The sequence below is a fragment of the Astatotilapia calliptera genome, chromosome 2, assembly GCF_900246225.1.
Source record: "Astatotilapia calliptera chromosome 2, fAstCal1.2, whole genome shotgun sequence".
NCBI lineage: Eukaryota > Metazoa > Chordata > Actinopteri > Cichliformes > Cichlidae > Astatotilapia > Astatotilapia calliptera.
Genome location: NC_039303.1, coordinates 30,343,224 through 30,364,829, shown reverse-complemented (window position 1 = coordinate 30,364,829; position 21,606 = coordinate 30,343,224). Strand labels below are relative to the sequence as shown.

Below are 21,606 nucleotides of genomic sequence, written 5' to 3'. Positions count from 1 at the left end.
CGATCGCTACAGCCGTTTTCTTCTGTTTGTCCGGTTGGTTAGGACCACCATTTTGTCCATCTGTATCTGAAAGTCCCACAGAATCTTCGCTCGATAACCGCTCCAACTGAAGATTTTTCCATCTGTGTGAAAAGGTAGGAAACGCCAGTTCAAGCCAAAAGATACAATGCTAACAAGCCACGGTTAAACATTGTAAAAGATTTCTAACTACCTGAGAAAACACAAAAAGAGGCAGGTGATTATTATGTAGGGACAGGGATGATTCTCAGGCTGTGAAGAATTGTACATTTTCTGCATCTATTTGTAACACCTGGTCAGAGGGCCCGGTGGCGCCAGTGTCCGGCAGCCTCGCCTCTGTCAGTGCGCCCCAGGGTGGCTGTGGCTACAATATAGCTTGCCATCACTAGTGTGTGAATATGTGTGTGAATGGGTGGATGACTGGTTGTGTAAAGTGCTTTGGGGTCCTTAGGGACTAGCAAAGCGCTATACAAATACAGGCCATTTACCATTTAACACCTATGTGAAAATTAAAATAAAACATTTTCCTTCTTTCCTCCCTTCTGAAATACATTCACATCATCCACTCTCATGCAGAATGACTACCGTAAGCTGTCCATGCAGTGTAAAGACTTTGTGGTGGGTGTGTTGGACCTTTGTCGGGACACAGAGGAAGTTGAGGCGATTTTGAATGGCGACGTGGATCAGTGCCCGCCGAGTCCCTACAACCGTCCCTGCCTCAGCCGTGTCAAACTGGCTATCAAGTATGAAGTCAAGAAGGTAAGACAAAAACAGATTAGCTCGTTAAAAAATGTAACGAATTTTACAAATTGCATTAATTTTCAACATTAAAAATTAGTGTAAAATTATTCAAAGAATTAGCAATGCAGTATGTAATGCCTTTTTTGTGGGATTAAATTATTTTTGCAGGAACTGTGAAAACATTTTCTGTAAGTAATAACTAAACAAAATGCCAACATAATACAAAAGACTACAAGAAAAAACGGTAATTGTTTGTCTCAGCAGCTTTATAGGTCTCTAAAGGTGAAGAGGCTTGTCACACAGTGTGTTTGACTTTGATACCTAATACTGGTGTTCATGTACTATGTCAACTTCTTTTTCTTTAACCTTTTCGAAAGGGCAGTACATCTGAGATATCATTGGAGCTCATTTTTTGGGTCTTTACAGTTCCAAAAATCCATACCCAACCCCCAAAACACATGGGACCACGCAAGAAAACATGACCAATAATCCTCTCGTCATTTCAACTTTAAGGTCCATTTGTTGTTTGGAAGAAGACAGTTTTGTTGTATAATAACTTTGACTGCTTTGTAACTTTGACCTTTTGGACCTGTACATTTCCATTAAGGTTATTACACACACATAGGAATTCGAGTATTATCAGCACTGCCCAGAAGTAAAAAAAAAAAGTGGAATGAGACTCGCCACATACTTTTTAGTTGTTGTGTTAACATGGACACATTAATATAAGTGCAGATTTGTCAGTTTGGCTAAATCAAATTTTATTTATATAGTTCCAAATCACAACAACAGTCGCCGCAAAGCGCTTTATATTTTAAGTTACGGATCAAAGAAATAGTCAGACAACCCCTTTTTGAGCAAGCACTAGGAACTACAAGTAAGCCAGCAGTCTTAGAGCAAAGTGCACTGTTAGCGTGATATTGTATTATGAGGGGCCTGAACATTTAAGACCTTGTATGTGAGGTCCAGGACTATAAATTCGATTCTGGCTTTAACAGGGAGCCAGTGAATAGAAGCCAATATGGGAGAAATCTGCTTTCTCTTTCTAGTTCCTGTCAGTACTCTCACAGCAGCAATTTGGATAAATTGAAATTCAGAGAGGTTTTAGAACAGCCGATAATAATGAATTAGAATAGTCCAGAAATAATAATGCATGAACTAGCTTTTCAGTACCACTCTAAGACAGGATGTTTCCAATTTTAGAGATATTTGTAAAAATGCAAGAAAGTCCTGCATATTTGTTTATTATGGACATTTAAGAACAAATCCTGGTGAAAATATTGGTTTCAAGATTCCTCTTTCTGTTACTTAATGCCAAGGTAATTGTATCCAGAGTATCTGGTTATACATCACGTTTCTAAGATTTTTAGGGCCAAGTACAATAACCTCAGTTTTATCTGAATTTAGAAGCAGAAACTTCAGAGGTCATCGAGGTTTTCATGTCTTTAAGACATTGCTAGCTAACTGGTGTGTGGCATCATATATAGAAATAGCTGGGTATCATCTGCATAGCATAAAAATGTATATTATGCCTTCTAATGATACTGCCTAAAGGAAATATGAGCAATGTAAACAGAATTAGTCCTAGCAAAGAACAGTTTGGAAATCCATAATAAACGTTAGTGTGTGTAGTTGTGTAAAGAAGACTCCTTATTTACATGAACAAAGTGGAGTCTATTAGACAGATATGATTCAACCCAATGCAACACACTACCTTTAATTCCCATGGCATGGATAGAAATACATTATTTATTGCAGTTTAACATGTAACCCGACTTATTTCTGACTAAGCTAGTTTCTCTGATCTGTTTGTGCAGTATATTTCCAGTACAGTATGCTTGAGTGTTGTTTTGAATGTGGACTCACAGGACCCTTTTGTAAACAACTCACTGACCGGTGTGTAAAAGTTAATCCCTGCTGTGCAGAGGTGCTCAGGAAAATGTCAAACCAAATCCCTTTTCCCCATTTGGCCCTGCCATTCTCTCTCACTCACACGTGTTCCTGTCTGATCCTAATGTGCCTCATGTTTTCTTTAATCAGGTAATTCCCTGGTGTAGTTGTGCATGCGCACAGGTGTATTTGTATACATGTGTATATGTGTGTGTGTGTGTGTGTGTGTGTGTGTGTGTGTGTGTGTGTGTGTGTGTGTGTGTGTGTGTGTGTGTGTGTGTGTGCGCACACACACGTGTGTTTTGGGCATTAAACAGGTTGCTTTTTTGTATCCTGTACAAGAGAGCATGACCAATACCAGGCAGCTAATTACACCAGGCAAGAGGAGAGGGAGGGTGTGATTGCCATGGAAACCAGGTGGAGCGTGACTGCATGTAGAGCATGTAGATGGACACAGGAGGCTTTCATGTCAGGGGTTATTGGTTTGATGGACTGATCAGTGGTAAGTTATAGTAACTGAATGGGTGGTGGTGTATGTATTACTGTTTGAGGCTTTTCAGCCATATGCAAATTGTATGTGTTTGTTTCAATCGGTGGAGGAAGCAGAAAATGTCAATTGTCAGCTCAGATAAATGTTCCTCAAACGTGATGATCAAGGGTCACTGGTGAAGTGATGGATAGGCATTGATTGACTGGGTGAACCCAATAAAGTGAACAGAAATCGAGGGAGAGCACACATGACCAGAAGTGAGGTGTTGCTGAAATCTTAGACGTGAATACAAAACACACAAACACAACGTTTGATTGTTCCACTAGCTGACTGCTGACTGAACATTGATTGCTTGGTTGTCCACATCCTTCCTCCAGCTGGAAGAAAAACATCCATCTTCTCCTGCGTTGTAAGACCTTTGCTGGCTTTCATTTATCACTGCCTTACTTAGAATAAACTCTGTAATTAATGTGAAAATGCACCACTTCTTATTGCCTTATTTATTTTGCACTTTGTATATTAAATTGATTTTCCATCCTGCTTGTTGCCATTTTTCTTTTTAAATGAATTCAAGTGGAAACCATAAACACAAATGTATTAAAGGTTGCCACTTGACTTCGTTTAGGTAGTAATATATTCAGATTTTTATGAATACACAATACTCAAGTACTAGAAATAGATATTCAGAATGGACACTAAGCTACTTGAGATACTTGGAAAAGTAAATTAGCACCAGATGCCCTTTCGCAAATATGTAATATTTAATCATGTCAATTTTACCCTCTTGGCATTTGTTAATTTAGTTGTATTGAAGTATCATGTATAGTATGCATACTTTTCATAATTAAAAACTGTAATTCCCCATAAAGGAAGTGCAGACCACTGCACCTGCTGAGGGGATTTTCCTGTTTGCTGTTGTTTATGTTTCCCTGTGGGTTATAACCCAGACGTTTTTGCTTAACATAATGGGAAACTTGAAGAAAGTTCTCCCCAATACCACCAGCATTTAGCCTTCTCTAAAACACTTTTTGGATTTGAGACATTTGATATTTATTGTGTCCTCTTTAATTTGGTAACCTGTCTCTTTACTATGCTTTCTTTACTTCTTTGTCTTTCCCACCTTCTCATTGGCTATCCAGGCTTAAATATTTCCATCTCCCCCTGTGCAATTATAGTCCCGACATTCCATCTATCTTTGTTAATTCAATGTGCTAACCACCACCTGTTGCTATTTCTTTGCTGTCTTGTTTTGCATTTTTTAAATTTACCTGTCAGTTCATGTTATATCCTGTGATATACCTTCTTGTTAAATTAAACTTTGTCTGCATCCATTTTGACCTGCATTTAGATCAATTCTAGAACTTTAATAACAAATGAAAGGCTTAAAAACCATGAAAGCACAAAAGCTGGAATGGTGGGAGAATGAAATGTGTATTGCTTGACTAGAGCAATTTTGCTGATACAGTTCCATCAGATTCTGTGTGGACATTAAATAAGCACTGAACTATTTGAAAGCGCATCATAATAAACTTGAATCTTGGACCTTCAAGCTATTCTTAATAACACAATTTCTTTTGGATAATTTGGGATTGGATAATTCACTGGAGTTGTGAAAAGGTCAAAAACATGGCTCTGCTTTCCACACCTGTGTCCACAGAGAGACACTGACCACAAAGATGTCAAGGAGAATTTTAGATGAAGCTTGAGAAGAATACGTTTTTGTCATCCACAGTAGTCATGGCTGTTTAACATATTATCCACGTGAGATAGCCAATGACCACCCTTCACACTGCATACTGAAATCTGACGGTTTTCATATTTTAAGGTGCTCTATTGATGTTTTAAACCAGGCGAAGAAGTCAGGACATTTATTGTGGACTGTTAGATCAATACTCTGGCTTTAAGTTGCTTTTTAAGTTGACATATTTGGTGACATTTTCAACTATGTAAGGAACTCAAACTGTTCTTCCAAGGAAAAGCAGTGACTGTATTTTATGTCGACAGTAAGACGGAAGCCACACTATGGAAGAGACAGTGGGAGACTTCAGAGCAGCTCTGAGTTCTTTGAAAATAGGTGTGAATTTCTCAGTAAAGAGGAGGGTTAAATCCTGAATTCCCTGACAGATGTCATCTGAGAAACCTGCAAACCCTGAGGGGCCAACTCCAGGAGGACTTCTCTGTGCTCAGTGTGCAATCCAGCTTCATACAGAATCAATTTGCCCACCGTAATGGGCAAGTTTCCATTGTATGCAGCAGGACAGCCAGGTGGAATTGTTTTTGTGGTTCTGCTTTGAAATTGATATTTGTAACTTAAAACATACTGATCTGTCGTCAAGGCATTAATGTCTCTATTACCTTTTACTACCACTGGATTTTCAGCATTTGTCACTTTAAAGACAAAGTATACGAATAATCGAAATGTTGGGCCTGATCTCGCTGATGTCCATTCTGTAATATAACACAAACCCTGTAAGTAATTTGTGTCCAGTGTACTGAGATACACTTTCTACAGGTGGTCTTTCAGAGACTAGAGTAAATCTTGTGTCAAAGGTAATATTTGGACTTTGGACTTTAATTGCCTTGTTTTATGGTTTTAAATGTCAGATATATGTGTTACACAGCAATTAGCCCAGCTGTGGTAGATTGTAAATGGTGTATACAAATGCATGTGTCAAAAGTGCTGGTTCAAAAGACGTTTTCAGTTTGGGTTTTTGGGGTTTATATTAGCTTACATGTTGTAAAAATCTATACATAAAGATTTTTGACTTAGTGACTGAATGTTAAGCGCACAAAACACGTGGGCTACAGCGACTTCTTTTGACTCTCACTCAACTTTCTATTTATCATTATATCCTTTCTTTCACTAAGATAATAAGGATTAAAAAATCTTTGAAAGACACATAATTGCCATCAATTCATGATATTGAGGCAAAAAAACATTTCATGTCTTACAATGTTCCTACTTTCTTTATTTTCAAGACCCATTGCTTGAAACCATTTTTTTTATTCCATCCATTAAAGATGTAACATACCAAGAACCCACACTGGCAGAGGAAATTTATTAAAAGCTTGAAAGACATTCACACAGGAATGCTTTGCTGCTGCTTTCCTGGGACTTTAACCGGCTGCTTTTTTAGATATTTACGAACACTTTGTTCATTCTTAGACATCCCTTTTTCCCAATGCATCTAAATTTGGGTTTTCCACTTTAACCAAAGGATCAGTGTTGGCCACTTGTGTGTGCCTGGGTAGCATATTTTTAATATTTGAAATATCGTTTTTAGTTATAGTCATCTTCTTTGTGTGCTAATAAAACAAACAAAACAAAACCCACATTTTATAAAATACATACATCACATCATTGATGTATCCTGCAGTCATTGAATGTTTAACGATCATACAGCCTGTCCCAGGCGTGGTGAGTCAGGCCTTGGCTGAAACTATGTCCTTCAGCTGTATACCTTTGTTATTGCAGATGCACATTTTGGATGAGAGGATTTTCATGAGTGGGACTTATAACTAGATAACTAGAGCTACTGAGATTACAAGGGGTCCATCCCAGTAGATTCATGTCTAAAGTTGGAGAAAAATATTCAAGGTTTGTTTCTGGTTTAAATTAAAGACGACCTGCCTTAATGTAAAACTTCTATACTTCTATTCGGCCTGACTATGTAAGCAGCTTTTTGTCATATGAAGCTAGTGTGAGTTGTTCCTTGAAAATCCTGGCATCACTAGCTGTTTGCTTTTAGCACCACTCGCCCTTTCCTGTTTGTCTTTCTCATCCTTTAACCATCCTTGCCCTGTACCCAAACTGTGTCATCTTCCTTCGTTCTCCACTGATTTAAGTTTCTTGTTTATTTTCTTCTGTTTCAGTTCGTTGCTCATCCGAACTGCCAGCAGCAACTGCTGACTATCTGGTATGAGAATCTGCCTGGCCTGAGGCAGCAGTCCATTGGTGTGAAGTGCTGGACAGTCCTGGGAGTAACTGTAGGCCTCCCATTCCTGGCTATTGCCTACTGGATAATGCCATGTAGCAAGGTATGGACAGATAGCTACATGCGCAAACACAATTGCAAACTACAGTTAAAATACACACACATATAGTTTAGGGAACTTATTATTGCTGTATCTATGCACTATTGCTTCTCAGTAAAATATTATTTTCTATTCTTGTTCCACCTATTATTTGCAGCCAACTATAGTATTTCAAATTGCACTTGAAGTCTCATCATGCAGCTTATAGGCTCATTACCCATCAGGAAACACAATTCCCAATGTTGTTCTTTGTTGCTCATATGACCTTACCACAAGTTGGGGAGAATCTAAAGTTTGCCCTGAGGTTGGAACGACAGCAAAGGCCTTAATATTAACTTAGGATTAGTTCATTTCAGGACATCTCAGACTCGCTTCTCAGCTCAACATTTAGGCTCAGCTTTTATTATTCTAATCTTAGCTTCATCATCATCATCTACTCTCAGACTGAGCAGAACTTGAAGTGTGACACAAAACACGTGACAGACTAGACAGGAAACAAGACACATAACCAAAGAGACATAGCTGAAACAAAAACTAGAATAAACCTCAACTAAATCTTAGCGAACAATAACACAAGAACTTACTATCATCAACTTAACACAAAAAAACATAAATAAACTCAAAACGCTGGGTCACAGACCCAGCCCCTGATAGAGTCATGTGAAAAAGAACGTACCTCTTTTAATTCTAAATGTTTTTAGGTATCAGAACTTTTAAAATCGTCCGGTGCCCAGCAAGTCTTAAAATCAAGGAAATTTTGGAAGTTTGTTTCATCTTGAGCATTGTTGTGTTTACACAGTGCCAAGGGGTAAAGACATCACCACTGATCTTAGAGATGCAATTGTTACTACCCATGAAGCTAGGACCCCAAGCATGTTATAAGCTCATGCAGTATAAAAAAGGTTTTCTTAAATTGTGTATAACATTACAGACAGATTTTTTTATATTCCCTAATTATTAACTAACAACCTGTATTCTATACAATTATCCTGAATATAAAAATACAATCCTAGGTTATACAGAATTATCACAAATAAACAATAAGCACTTAATATAGGTTTTTCCAATTTCTTAAGCTGTAGTCATCTTGATTCCACCTCATCTCTGCAGTTGTACCCTTTTTACAGACATTGTTGCTACAGACAATAATCCACTTTTTCCCTAAAATACTAAATATGGTTCTACTATAAATGACACAAACCTTATAACCTTGTTAGGGTATTTACAGGAATATATATGCACTAGACTCTAAAGATATGGCCAAATGAAATGTCAAAACTTACAGATTTACAGTTTCAGAACACAATATAGTAACTGTTTGATTATAGGGCATGTGGGACATTTTCTGACATTTTCTTCATTCTCATCAAGCAGATTGTATTTTCTAAAGTGACACAATATGACATCGGCCACACTCAGACACAGGAGCTGAGTAAGCGGTTATGCAAATCTTCTCATCAACCTGAATAATCCTGCACCTCATCATCACCAAGTGGTGTGTGTGTGTGTGTGTGTGTGCGTGCGTGCGTGCGTGCATGCGTGTGTGCGTGCGTGTGTGTGTGTGTGTGTCTACACTCAGATTTGAGGACCTTTGAGCAGTTCATGGTAGGCGTGACTGATGAATTAGTCATTTTGTAGACTAGAGAGCGAGAGCACCGGATGTTAGCCGTGCATGAGAAGCTGGAGAACCATAAAACTTAGAGGTTATGTCACGGTTCTGGGTCAGTTTGACCCAGTATTTTGAGTTGTCATGTTAGGTGTGTTTTTTGCATTATGGATTGTTTTCTTATTCTCTTGTAGTTCGTGTTCTGGTTCATGTTCAGTAGTTAGTTGTTCCCAGTAGAGTTTAGTTCATTCTCCGGTTGCCGTTTGTCTATTTATATTTCGTGTTCAATAAACCACCTTCACACCTTCGCTACTTCCTGCAATTGGATCCTCCTTTATTATTTCCACACGGCTCATCTCACTCGCCGTGACAGGTTATCCACCAATCATGAAGCACTTGTCGCAAAAAACACTTGTGTTATGTTAATGTGTGTGTTTCTGTGTGCGTATTCACATGTGTGCATATGTGTGGATGTATGATTACATCTAATTATGAATCAATCAAATCATGACACTGCATGTGACTGCCTGACGTTTCGTGTCATGTGAGAGACAGCTGAGAAAAAGAAGCAGGGCAGAGAAGCAAATATGGGACGTACAGCTTATAGTTGTGCTGTTACTGTGTCTGTTGCTGTGTCACGTTTATTTAATTTTTTTAATGTGCATGTTGTTTTAACAGACCAGGGACATGTGTGATGTTGATAAAGCAAAACTACAGAGGGTAGAATAATAAAAGCAGCCTAATCAAAAAAAATAGCCAAGAGACAAAACAGATGTTTATGCATGCTTTGTGACCATGTGACCGCAGCTCATCAGAAACAAAAAGTAGAATGGATTTGATAATGAAATAGATAAAGACAGTGTAAATCAGAACAAAAATACAGTTCGACAGACAAACGCAGAGAGAAAGCTTTGATGTGTTCTGGTTGATTGTGTTTAGTGTAGCCTCCTGCACCTGCAGCTAATCATCTAGTTCTTCTCATCTCATCTTATCAATTGCTTGTTTTTTACAGCCCATAATATGCCCCATTTTACAACACTACAACACACAATTATTAAAATCCCACATCATATTACATTTCATATCAGCCTGGGGCGATAAAGACAGTGTTTTTGTTCCTGTAACAGAAGTAGTAAGTCATTGAGAGCAGGCAGAAAAAACATGGATACTGTAATTGCTTTGAAAATCCTCTTTGGGTGAAAAATAGCAGCGATATGCTTCAGAAGTGATGAAAAGCAGATGTGCGATCAGAGATAGAATGCTTCTTATTGATTGAAGAGGTTAAAATATGGTGAGTGACGTGAAATTTTTCAGCCTTCCGCGAGTAACTGAAAATAGATAAAAAGTCAGAAAAAGAGAACAAGTGATGAAGAGGAAAATTGCCTTGGAGACTTGATGAACCAAGTTTCACATGTTAGTCAAGGATTCATTTGTATCACTAACTTTGCAGATTTATAGTGAAAAGGTAAGAGTACGTGTAAGGAAAGCTTATGATTCTGAAACTATGGTAAACCTCGTCCTTATTTTCACAGAGTATTTCAGGCATGACGAGGCTCTTTATTAATGATAATTATACCAACGATGACAATCAATTTGGCAATGATACGCTGACATTTCCAAATGCTACATGTTGCGCCGATATTAAGTAATTATTTTTTCATTAATTACTTTTCTGCAGTCCATCATCTACTTAATTGGTTGAAATATATTTTTGCATGCTATCTCTGACACGGCTGCCTGCGGTTTTAAAATTTTGGACACACTTTGAGATTTTTTGTTTCCGTCCTAGCTTTTCTTGGCCTCCTTTTGTCTCATGGGAGATTCAAATTCGAAGCCAGTACCAAAAAAAATCCTTATCAGTATACAAAGGACAAGTTTCTTTTTTTTTTTTACAGCTAATGTAGGTCAGGGTAAAGCAAGCAACATAGCAGACTTCATTTATTTTACCTCCAAGCACTGAGCAAATTCTTTCAAATATTTACTTCAGTCCAATATAAAATGAGGAAGCTATTTGATTAATATTGTATATATTAAGGCTCACTAACCAGAATGCAGTGTAGTTTGCATTGCTGGAAATATCTCTTTAGTTTGAATTAAAGAGATAGCTGCAAAGAGAAACAGAGTATAGACGTGAAAATGTACACATTAGTAAAGGTCCTCTATATGATTATATAGTTAACCCAAAGTATGCAGTGTATTTAATATATTTTAGGAAAAAATAAGATATTTTCATGTGGCTGTGGGTTCACTCTGGGCACTCCAGCTTCCTCCCACAGTCCAAAGACATGCAGTTAGTAAGGTTAGGTTAATTAGAGATTCTGAAGTGCCCATAGGTGTGAATGTGAGTGTGAATGGTTGTCTGTCTCTCTCTGTTAGCTCTGCGACAGGCTGATGACCTGTCCAGGGTGTAACCTTCCCTCTTTTCCTTTGGTTGCTGGGATAGGCTCTAGTCTATCTAGTGACCCTGAATTGATTAGATGGGTGTAAATTTATAAATTATTCATAGTCTTTCTTTACAAAAATTTCAAAAAGTTCCAGGAAATGTCCAGAAAAAAAACACAAAAGCATTGCCATTTTTGCTTCAAGATCGTTTTCTCTTACACCTCTAAGTGGATGCCATGGTGCTGTGAAAAAGGGTTAGGTGTTTTACAGAAGGTGTTTGCCCCCTTCCTGGTGTCTTTGTTTCTGTATATTACTGATATATAAATGTTTCAAATCATCAAATAATTTTGATGTTGGATAAAGAGACCCCAAATAAATAAAAAAATGTAGTTTGTAAATAGTCATTTCATTTATTAGGCAAAAAAAAAATCTGTCCTTTTTAAATTATGAATTAACTGTGATTAACCATATTTTTTTGAAAGCTGAGTTCAATTTCACCAGTCTGTGCCTGATTACTGATTACTTAAGTGCTTTCTATCTAACATTCACACTCCAGTGAGTGCATCAGAGAGCAACTGTATTTTGCCTATGGATACTTTAACACACAGACTGGTGCAGCCAATCCTCTGATCATCTTCTGCTCTACCTCCTGAGCTACTGCGACCCCTGTCTGACAAAGTAAAACCGGACCAAAGATCTCAAAAAGCAACACATCATGCCACGATCTAAAAAAACTCAAAAACTGATGAGAAGCAAAGTCATTGACATCTAGCAGTCTGGAAAGGGTTACAAAGCCACTTTTTAAAGCTTTGAGACTCCAGTGAATCACCATCTCCACAAATAGAGACTTCATCTGTGACGCATCCAGGAGGTCAAAAAAGAATCCAGAACAGGACTTAAAGAACTGTTGACAGTGAGTAAAGATTATGTGGCTGTGGCCAAAAATCGTATTCGCATTTTCAGTGTGTTTTTAGTAGACGTTACAGTAAAGCTCCACATTGACAGCATCTCCCTGAGGGATCAGTTCACGGTGCAGAACCCTGTGAATGTTTGGGGGAGAAAAGCATCCTTCAGATCTCTTTCCTCATCTAAAGCACTGAACCTTCAGCTAAAAACTGCTCTCAGCTGCTTGGTCGTGGTAAGAGGTCCAGCTATCAACACCAGCAGTGGACCTTCATGGGTAATACACATCAGTTTTAAAAAGAAGTTCTAGTTTGCTGTCTGTGCAGGTTTGAGATGAAATCCCAAGTGATCTTTATTGACATCTTGGGAGCTTCTGCAGCACTGGAAGCTGTCTGGGTATGCCCGAAATGATTATCTTGAACAGGAAATTAGCCAAACTTAAATTGGGTAAGGTTTTTATGGGCTAAATTTTAGAACATTTTGATCACACTTAAGAAACATTATGTATTCTCCCAGGTAAAAAGACCTTATAATAAGAGAAAAAGAAGATCCATCCTGGCTTTAGATGATTTTCACACCAGGCTTTTACTTATTTAATATGCACATACCTCCTGCTAGCAGCTGCCATTTTGTTGGAGGAGACAAGCTCTTATCACCATCACACTAAAGAAACCCATGGAGTCTGCAGTCGCCACACAGCAGAAGGTCTGATCTGAGATGACCATCTTATTTAACCTGAGGAGTGAAATGGATCGGCACAGATGCTGGGAGGGATGAAGGTGTCATGAGGAGGTTTAAAGGAGGTTTTGCAAGGTTAAAAATTACCAGACAACCTCTTCCCCCATGATTTAGCAGTGTGTGTGTGGCATGGGAAGAGCTACTGAATCTGATGTATTATTGTTCATGCAGAGAGTAGAGATATCCTGTGGGTAGTTAATATTGAACACAGCAGGTTCAGAGAGTAGCAAATGTTGGGATCTCAAATGCCCGTATGGGGTTAGAAGTGTGCGTGTGTCTAAGTGTGTAAGTGCATTTGTGTGACTTGGCACACTTATGTGCAATTACAAAAATGCCCCTCTGTGTGGTGGCTTGTTAAATGCTATTTGTGCTGTACCGTCTTGCATTACTTTTGCTTGATGCAGTGCATTTCCACAGGCTCTGCTAATGGTTTGGCATCTAGTTACTCTGGCATAATGTGTGTGTGAGAGTGATCGGTGGTTACGCACATTCATGAATTACAACAGCTGCTGTTTGTCTGCTAAAATGGTGGTGTAGTGGTGCTTTGCAGCATTTTTTGCTCTCTCTGAGGACCAAAGTCTCAGGAACTCTGCAGAAAGCATGATTCATCTCAGTAAATAAAAGCAGATGTTGAGCTTGGCTGCAATATTGTCCGTCCAAAAAGCACTCAAACATGTTTCTTTACTGTAAAACAGAATTTGTTGGCTATTGTAATCACAGATAGACAGTGAAATTTTGCTTAATGTGTCAATACCCCGCTGTTTTTGTTTTTTACAATTTGTTTTCTGATCAGTAAATGCAAATTTAAATTGATATTGTTAATCTATATCTATATTACCATAATTGATTCTTAATATTTGACGCATTGGAATAGTAAACACATTGGAAGTTCCTAAATTTTTTCACTTCCAGCTTGGTCAGATCCTGCGAAGCCCCTTCATGAAGTTTGTGGCTCACGCTGTCTCCTTCACCATCTTCCTGGGTCTCCTGGTTGTCAATGCTTCCGACCGCTTTGAAGGAGTAAAGAACCTTCCCAACGAGACCATCACAGACCATCCTCGACAGGTGTTCAGGGTCAAAACCACCCAGTTTTCCTGGACAGAGATGTTGATAATGAAGTGGGTATTGGGTAAGTCACCCTTTCAATCAAATCATACACACACACACACACAGTGTGGCTGTGCACAGTTACAGCCAATTAAAATGCACATCAGTTGATTAGATTAGAATAGATTGTCCCTGTCAAAGCAGATTGTCCAACGTGATAAAAAATAACCTTGATGTGCCAAGTAAGCAAGGCACAGCTGAGCGTGTTCTTTTTTTGCAATGCGTGCACTTTATTATGTTATTAACCATGAATATACTTTGTCCTAGGTTTGCACATTTTTCTATGCTAATCCAAAGTTTCTTTTCAAGTTTTTTTCTACATACACCTTCACCATAAATCAGTAAACAGTCTGGAAATAGTCAGAAAACTTTTTGCCCACCTTTGATATGAGGTGTAATTCAAGTTTAATAGAGTGCCCTACCAGGCAAGTGAATGAAAGCCAAGGTTACAGCAACACAATGAATCATGCTCTTTTATCCTCCGAAGATCAAAAAGAAATTTTCTGGTTGGTACAGCGCAGACAGTAGCCCCGCTGAGTCCTAACGATAACCTGGAGGGAAATTGGGAGGTTGACCTGGGAGGCTGTGCAGAGGAAATATAAGAGGGAGGAACGGAATGAAAGAAAAATGGAAGGAAAGTTGGGAGTAGTTGAGGGCGACAAAAGAAAGCAGAGTAGGGTGTGTGCGTGGAATACAGGAAGGCAGGCGTGAGGAATCGAAGGAGATAGAAGAGGGTGACAGACAGGCAGACAAAGACAAACTTGGTGGATAAATAGCCCACAGCAGTATCTGTCAGAGCTCAGCTGCTTCCCATCTGCTTCCGCTCATGCACACACTCTAACAATATTATGTGTGTGGTCTGTGTATGTTGGTGCACATGTGCCTCTGTTTTTATTTGTTTATATGTAATGGCAACATTTTTTTCCCCATCTACAGTAAATTTTTAGCAGCCGCTGCACATGTGACTGTTTATCTACATGAATCTGTGAGTGTATGTGTGTGCATTGAGTGGTGGCTTAGTTAGATGTGGTAATTGTAATTCCGGTAGCATGCTTTGAAGGCCCAGTAATTGTTAGAGAGATGATACTGATCAGGGCGCCTTCTCTCTAGGCAATTTTAACTGTGTTTTGGCTCCAAATAGAGAATGGAGTGTGTATGTGTTTGCATCCACCTGATCTGTAAGTGCCACACGTCTGAGTGGTTCATTTTCAATTACAAGCTTTGTTGTCGACATCTGTTTGTACGTGCTTCATTTATGCATCCCTATATAAGTGCTGGCAACGGCCTCCTTATTTTTGTGTTATTTTTGTCTATATGTGTCTTTTATGTTCAGGCATGATTTGGTCAGAGTGCAAGGAGATCTGGAGTGACGGACCCAGGGAGTATGTCATGCACCTTTGGAATGTTCTGGACTTTGGTATGTTATCCATCTTCGTGGCATCCTTCACGGCACGCTTCATGGCATTCCTGAAGGCATCCAAGGCCCAGCAATATGTCGACATGCATGTACCAGATGACGACCTCAGCAACGCCTCACTGCCTGATGAAGTGGCTTATTTCACTTACGGTGAGTAGTCAATAAAAAGAATCATGTAAGTTAAATATAAGCTACATTTATATTATAGATATTGTTATCAATATTATATAGAGGTGCTTGAATCAGTGTTGGGCTACATCAGTCACTGATAAGGAATAGCAAATTAGATGAGTGCAAAAACGCCATTAATTACAGAAACCCGGACTGCACATGATACTTGAAGCTGAAAATGTATTTCTTTAGATCCGCAACCGTTTTCCAAAATATATTGGCTCATTTTGAATTTGATGGCACCAATCAAAAGAAGATTTGACAGGGGGTAACAAAAAGGCTGAAAAGGGAAGTGGTTGTAAAAAGAAACAGCTTGAGGAGCATTTTGCATCTAATTAGGGTAACTGGCGACAGGTCAGCAACATGAGTGGGTATAAACAGAGCATCTTAGAAAGGCAGAGTTTCTCAGAAGATGAGCAGAGGTTCACCAATTTGCAAAAAAAAAAACAAACGCATCTACAAATTGTAGAACAATATCAGAATAATGCTCCCCTGTGGAAAATTGTGAAGATGTCGAATATCTAATCAAAGGAGTCAGAGAATCTGGAAAAATCAGAGATGAGGCTGAAAATCAATATTGGAATGCCTGTGATCTTCAGCCCCTCAGGCAGCACTGCATTCAAACAAGGTGTGATTCTGCCATGGAAATCATGACATGCGTGAGCTCAATAGCCAACTACAATACAGGTTAAAGGTCTGTCATGCAAAGAACAAACAATATGTGAATAAATGTGCCATCATGTCTGGACCAAAGTGAACTTAAAATGAACATCTCTGATGGTATGAGGTTGCTTTAGTTGTGGTACTGGCAACCTGCACATCTGGAAAGGCACCATCAGTCCTAAAAGGTATATACAGGTTTTAAATCAACATATGCTGCCACCCAGATGACATCTTTTTTCAGGGAAGGCTTTACATATTTATGAGAGAGAATATTAAAGCTATTACAACTTCATAGTAGACGAATCCAGATGCTAAACTCGACCCTCTGTAGTACAGACCTTTCAGGAACTGAAAAAACTTGGCACATCATGGAACAGAAAACTGGTCTTTTCAGTTACCAGATGTTTACTTGTTAAAAGAAGAGTGGATGCAACCACTCTTCTTTTAATAAGTAAACATCTGGTGGTAAACATCATCCTGTCTCAGCTTTTTTGAGCCATGTTTGTTGGCATCAAATTCAAAATGAGCTAATATTTTTTCTAAAACACTGCATTTTCTCTCTCTAAAATTTGATATGTTTTGTTTGTTCCGTTGTGAATAAAATCTGGGTTAGTTCTCTTTTTAATTACGTTTTATGCAGCATCACTACTCCTTCAGAATTGGGGTTGTCACCTGGAGATCTTCACAGTAATAAAACAATCCCTGCAATGGTTGATTTGCTGCTACACACATGCTACTGCAGTCAGATGACCAGAATGAGTAAAAAAAGAATGACAAAAAAATCAACATTATCTTTAATCCCTGAATGATAAGCATGCATTCAGTTAAACACCAGAACAAAAACATGCCTCCACCATAGCAAACCCTGCCACAGGCTGCAGCCCACTGCACTGTGCACTTAGCGGTCCACTAATAGAACCTTCATCAGTGCTGTCATCTGGTGGCCTGACTCTGTCATGACATATCAATAAATCGATAAAGGTTCTATTACTGCACTCTCACATATAATCCTCATAAACCTTCCCCTAAATGTCCCAATATCTGTAAAGGTGTGAAAATGTTATACTAATAAACTATGATTTTGATAAAATAGTGAAATGGAAGCTCTTTTTCTTTTATTTGACTCATCTCTCTTGTATCTTACATTGCCACCTAGCCACATCAGTCTCCTTTGATATCTCAGTTATTTCCTGATCTCCCTCTCTCTAGCTGTCCTTACTTCTCCTTGGACACACTATCCCTTTATCCCTTCCCTTTGCCGTCCACACAGCTCAGACTAATTTCTTTCCCTCCTCTTGCTCCACTCGCTCTTCTCTTCAAACTTTTACTCTGACTTTCGTTTTTCCATTCCTCACTTAATCCATCTTCTTACTGCACCGTCTCCTTCGTCGAAATCCGTGCTTCTTAAAGCTGAGATTATTCTTCATAGAAACATATCTTACAAACATTTGGATCGCACTACAACCAGAGGTTTACTCAGTGCGTTGTAACCAGAAAGACTTTGAATAGCAAGCAATGGGACGATGAGTGACAAACTGCATGTGCACAGTAGAGTTTAAGGTAACACCGCTTTAACCCCTTCTTATGTAACGTTTAATATTTGGTTTATAAAGTGCTAGTACATATTCAGCATCAGCAACAGTTTGAAACAGTTATTAGCAGATATTTAAATCTTGAATCCCTCCAAGCTGGCTTCTGAATTAAAATATGGTAAATGGCCTGTATTTATATAGCACTTTACCAGTCCCTAAGGACCCCAAAGCGCTTTACATATCCAGTCATCCACCCATTCGCACACACATTCACACACTGGTGATGGCAAGCTACATTGTAGCCACAGCCACCCTGGGGCACACTGACAGAGGCGAGGCTGCCGGACACTGGCACCACCGGGCCCTCTGACCACCACCAGTAGGCAACGGGTGAAGTGTCTTGCCCAAGGACACAACGACCAAGACTGTCCAAGCCGGGGCTCGAACCGAATATGAATATCATTTCAGCACTAATTACAGAGTTTGTTTAACATATCAGATTTTATTTAGTGTAGTTAATTAGGTGAAAAAAAATGGCCAAAGATCCCTTTTAATGTCTGATTTGCTAATAAAATTATAATATTACAAAGCAACCATTCTGTGGCTTATTCTCCCTTCAGCCAGAAACAAGTGGCGCCCATCAGATCCTCAGATCATCTCAGAAGGCCTGTACGCCATCGCCGTCGTTCTGAGCTTCTCTCGCATCGCCTACATACTGCCAGCCAATGAGAGCTTTGGACCCCTGCAGATTTCACTGGGGCGCACAGTCAAGGACATCTTCAAGTTTATGGTCATTTTCATCATGGTGTTTGTGGCCTTCATGATCGGCATGTTCAACCTGTACTCATATTACCTCGGAGCAAAGTACAACCCTGCCTTCACCACGTGAGTTATACCTGGCTGTCGGAGTGGAGTAGTATATGCTGGGAGAATGTGTGTGACTATGTGTGGTCTGACCATCTCTCTCCATTTCTGAAACTTTGTCCCTTTTACTTCTCCAAAACTTTTCAGAAATATGGTGCAGCATTTTAAAACACAACCCCGCACTGATCATTTTACATAAGACGGCAAAAGGGAAAAAACAAATCTGTTAAAGTATTAAAGTTAAAGCACCCCAAGGACAGTATAAGACATGCCCTTTTGACTGAGGTCGTTCATTAAATCTGTGGCGTCTTATCAGAAGCAGAGATCGAACTTTAATCTACCCTCAGGCAATCGGTCTATTTGGTTAAATATAATATTGAGAAAGTGAATTGGATACACTGTTACTAAAATCTCAAGACACTGGTGAACTGTGATTTGATTTCATAGCTTTAACAACATTGTGGATATGACACCAGTCATTTCCCTATCACCATTTTGTGTTTACTGAGCAAACCACTCTGCTACCGTGACCAAAAGAAAAATGAAATGAAACTGACATCACAGTAAGAGATATCAATGTCAGATTCAATCTGAGCTCTGGGAATTGCATCAATATTGATATCATTTCAAGGCCAGTACTGTCTGGAAGGAAAATGATACGGCAACTGGTTAATTATGAGGCCAAGCATTTCGACCTACTACTAAGATTTGAGCATATCAAAGCAACAAAAGCAGCGAGGAGAGCCTGCTCCATATTTGTGCCAGGCAAGACGCAGTGGGCTCTAATAACCAGAAAGTAGACAGTGTTCTGTCTTTATCCTTGTTCTTTATACTATATTCTTCATGCAAAGTAAAATATTTTAAGCTTTTTTGTTTTCATTTTGATGATTATGGCTTATAGCTTCCTGTAAATCATAAATCCAGTATCTCAGATTATTAGAATATTTACTATGATTAATTAAAACTGGATTTACAGTACAAGAATATCCAACTTCTGTATACAGTCAATGCTCTGTTAGGGCTTCTTTACTAAGAGTTCTTGCATTAATGCAGCATGGCATGGAGGTGATCAGCTTGTGGCACTGTTACTGATGTCCAGGCTGCTTTGATACTTGTTTCCAGCTTCTCTGTATTTGTAATTCAGCTGTTTCTCATCTTCCTCTTAATAGTGCCCAACAGATTATCTATGTGATGCCGGTCAGGTGAGATAGTTAGCCAAACAAGCATAGTAATAATATGGTCAGGAAACCATGTGGAAATAGCACCTGCCCAGTGTGCCAAACCTAAGTCCCGCTGAAAACGTTAACGTGCATCTCCATACAGCTTGAAGGATGAAATGCTCTAAAATCTCCTGGTAGCTGCATTGTCTTTGGACTTAAAACACAGCGGACCAACCACCACTAGCACCGGCAGATGACAGGCATCGCAAATCATCACAGACTGTGGAAAATTCACTCTAAACTTAAAACACATTGGATTCTGTGCCTCTCTAATCACCAGACTTTAGGACCTTGATTTCTGAATGAAATGCAAAATTGACTTTCATCTGAATAGAGGACTTCGCCAGCAATTCAGTTGTTTTCATCCTTAATCGACAGACATTTCTGGCTCAGGCTCTCATTCAGGACTGGCTTGATATGAATGCAACAGTTGTTGCCCCTCTCCTGAAGATGTCTGTGTATGGTGGCTCTTGTTGCACTGACACCAGCCTCATCCATCCCCATGAAGCTCTCCAGATTATAGGCTTTTTTTTTTCAACATTAATATTCTTCGACTGGGCACTCTCTGAACAGCCAGCCTTTTTTCAGCAATTACCCTCACACGGAGGGTGTCGATGATGATCATCATCATCTGGACAGGTATCAAATCAGCAGTCATCCCGATGATTGTGATATGTGGCGTCTACTGAACAAGACCAAGAGAAGTATAGTACTTACACCATCTGAATGAGTTGTAATCATTTAGAAATGAACCCTTTTTTAAATATGTACAGTATGTACATATCCTCTTGCACCCTCTTGCTATTAGTCCTCATTCTGCACACACAAACTAACCAGGATGAACTCTGATGTTCCATAATTAAAAATCATGCAGTTGAAATTCTGCTTTTTGAATGCACTTCACTTCCTTAAGTGCTGCATTCATGGTATTATCAGGGTCATTCATTTTAAATATGGAAATGCACCATTTAGCTGAACAACTTGTACTAACCATCTGGTGCCATAAACCACCCATACAATTTTTAAAATATGTTTTCACTTCACTTTTTCAGTATCAGCCACCCCTGTTAATTCACTTTCATACAAATCATTTGTTTTGCAGTATAAATCTGCTTATAAAGCAACTGGATGCTTCAACAAATCAGTCTCAATCTTAGTTATTCTGCCTTTTTTTCTTCATTTTAGCTTCTCCGTGTCTCTGCTCACCCATCCTTTCCTATCAGCTGCGATCAAAGTGGCAGCGGATGTTTCACTGTCATTGTCGGATATTTGGAGGAAAGTTATCTGTCTTAGATTGCTGACAGAATCATTCTGTTTATCATCACTCATCTGAGAAAGAAAACACTCTCTGAGGTCTCGCTCTGTCACCTATCATTACTCATTTTCTGAGAGAAAGACATCTACAGATTTAAATAGCTCACATTACAATATATCTGCTCAATCCAGTAAAGCAAATCATGTGTTACAAGTTGGTTTGTAATTACTCTGGTATATACTGTTCTCTTATTTACTGAAAATACAGGAAAATTCTTTCATTGCTTTTTTTGTCTTGCTTTATTCACCCTCCTAGTTTAAAGAGAGCCTGGGATATTTGTTGAGTTTTGCTAACGAGCCCAAATCTAATTTGTAGATTTAGTGCAGCATGATTTTTGCCAGCTTGTGCTGTGATCTTATTTGCTGTTGCTTGTACAGCAGTTTATCACCGCAACACAACCACAGATGAAAAATTAGACTGCATATTGTTAGGATAACCTTAGAGTATTATTACCGTTTTCGTTTTGGCCAGCTGTGCAGTGATTATAATTCAGTGTCCCTGGCAGAATCAACCA

At 39.0% G+C, this 21,606-nt stretch overlaps 1 protein-coding gene across 2 annotated transcripts in view; it reads left to right on the top strand.

Annotated features, from left to right (window-relative positions):
- trpc7b (transient receptor potential cation channel, subfamily C, member 7b) overlaps positions 1 to 21,606 on the top strand; it is a 54,701-nt gene that overhangs the window by 12,785 nt on the left and 20,310 nt on the right. For both annotated transcript variants that reach the window (XM_026194510.1, XM_026194502.1), the window contains exons 3-7: positions 595 to 777; positions 7,013 to 7,177; positions 13,716 to 13,932; positions 15,244 to 15,477; positions 18,314 to 18,578. In XM_026194510.1, coding sequence (XP_026050295.1) covers positions 595 to 777; positions 7,013 to 7,177; positions 13,716 to 13,932; positions 15,244 to 15,477; positions 18,314 to 18,578 — 1,064 coding nt within the window. The remainder of the gene's footprint in view (positions 1 to 594; positions 778 to 7,012; positions 7,178 to 13,715; positions 13,933 to 15,243; positions 15,478 to 18,313; positions 18,579 to 21,606) is intronic.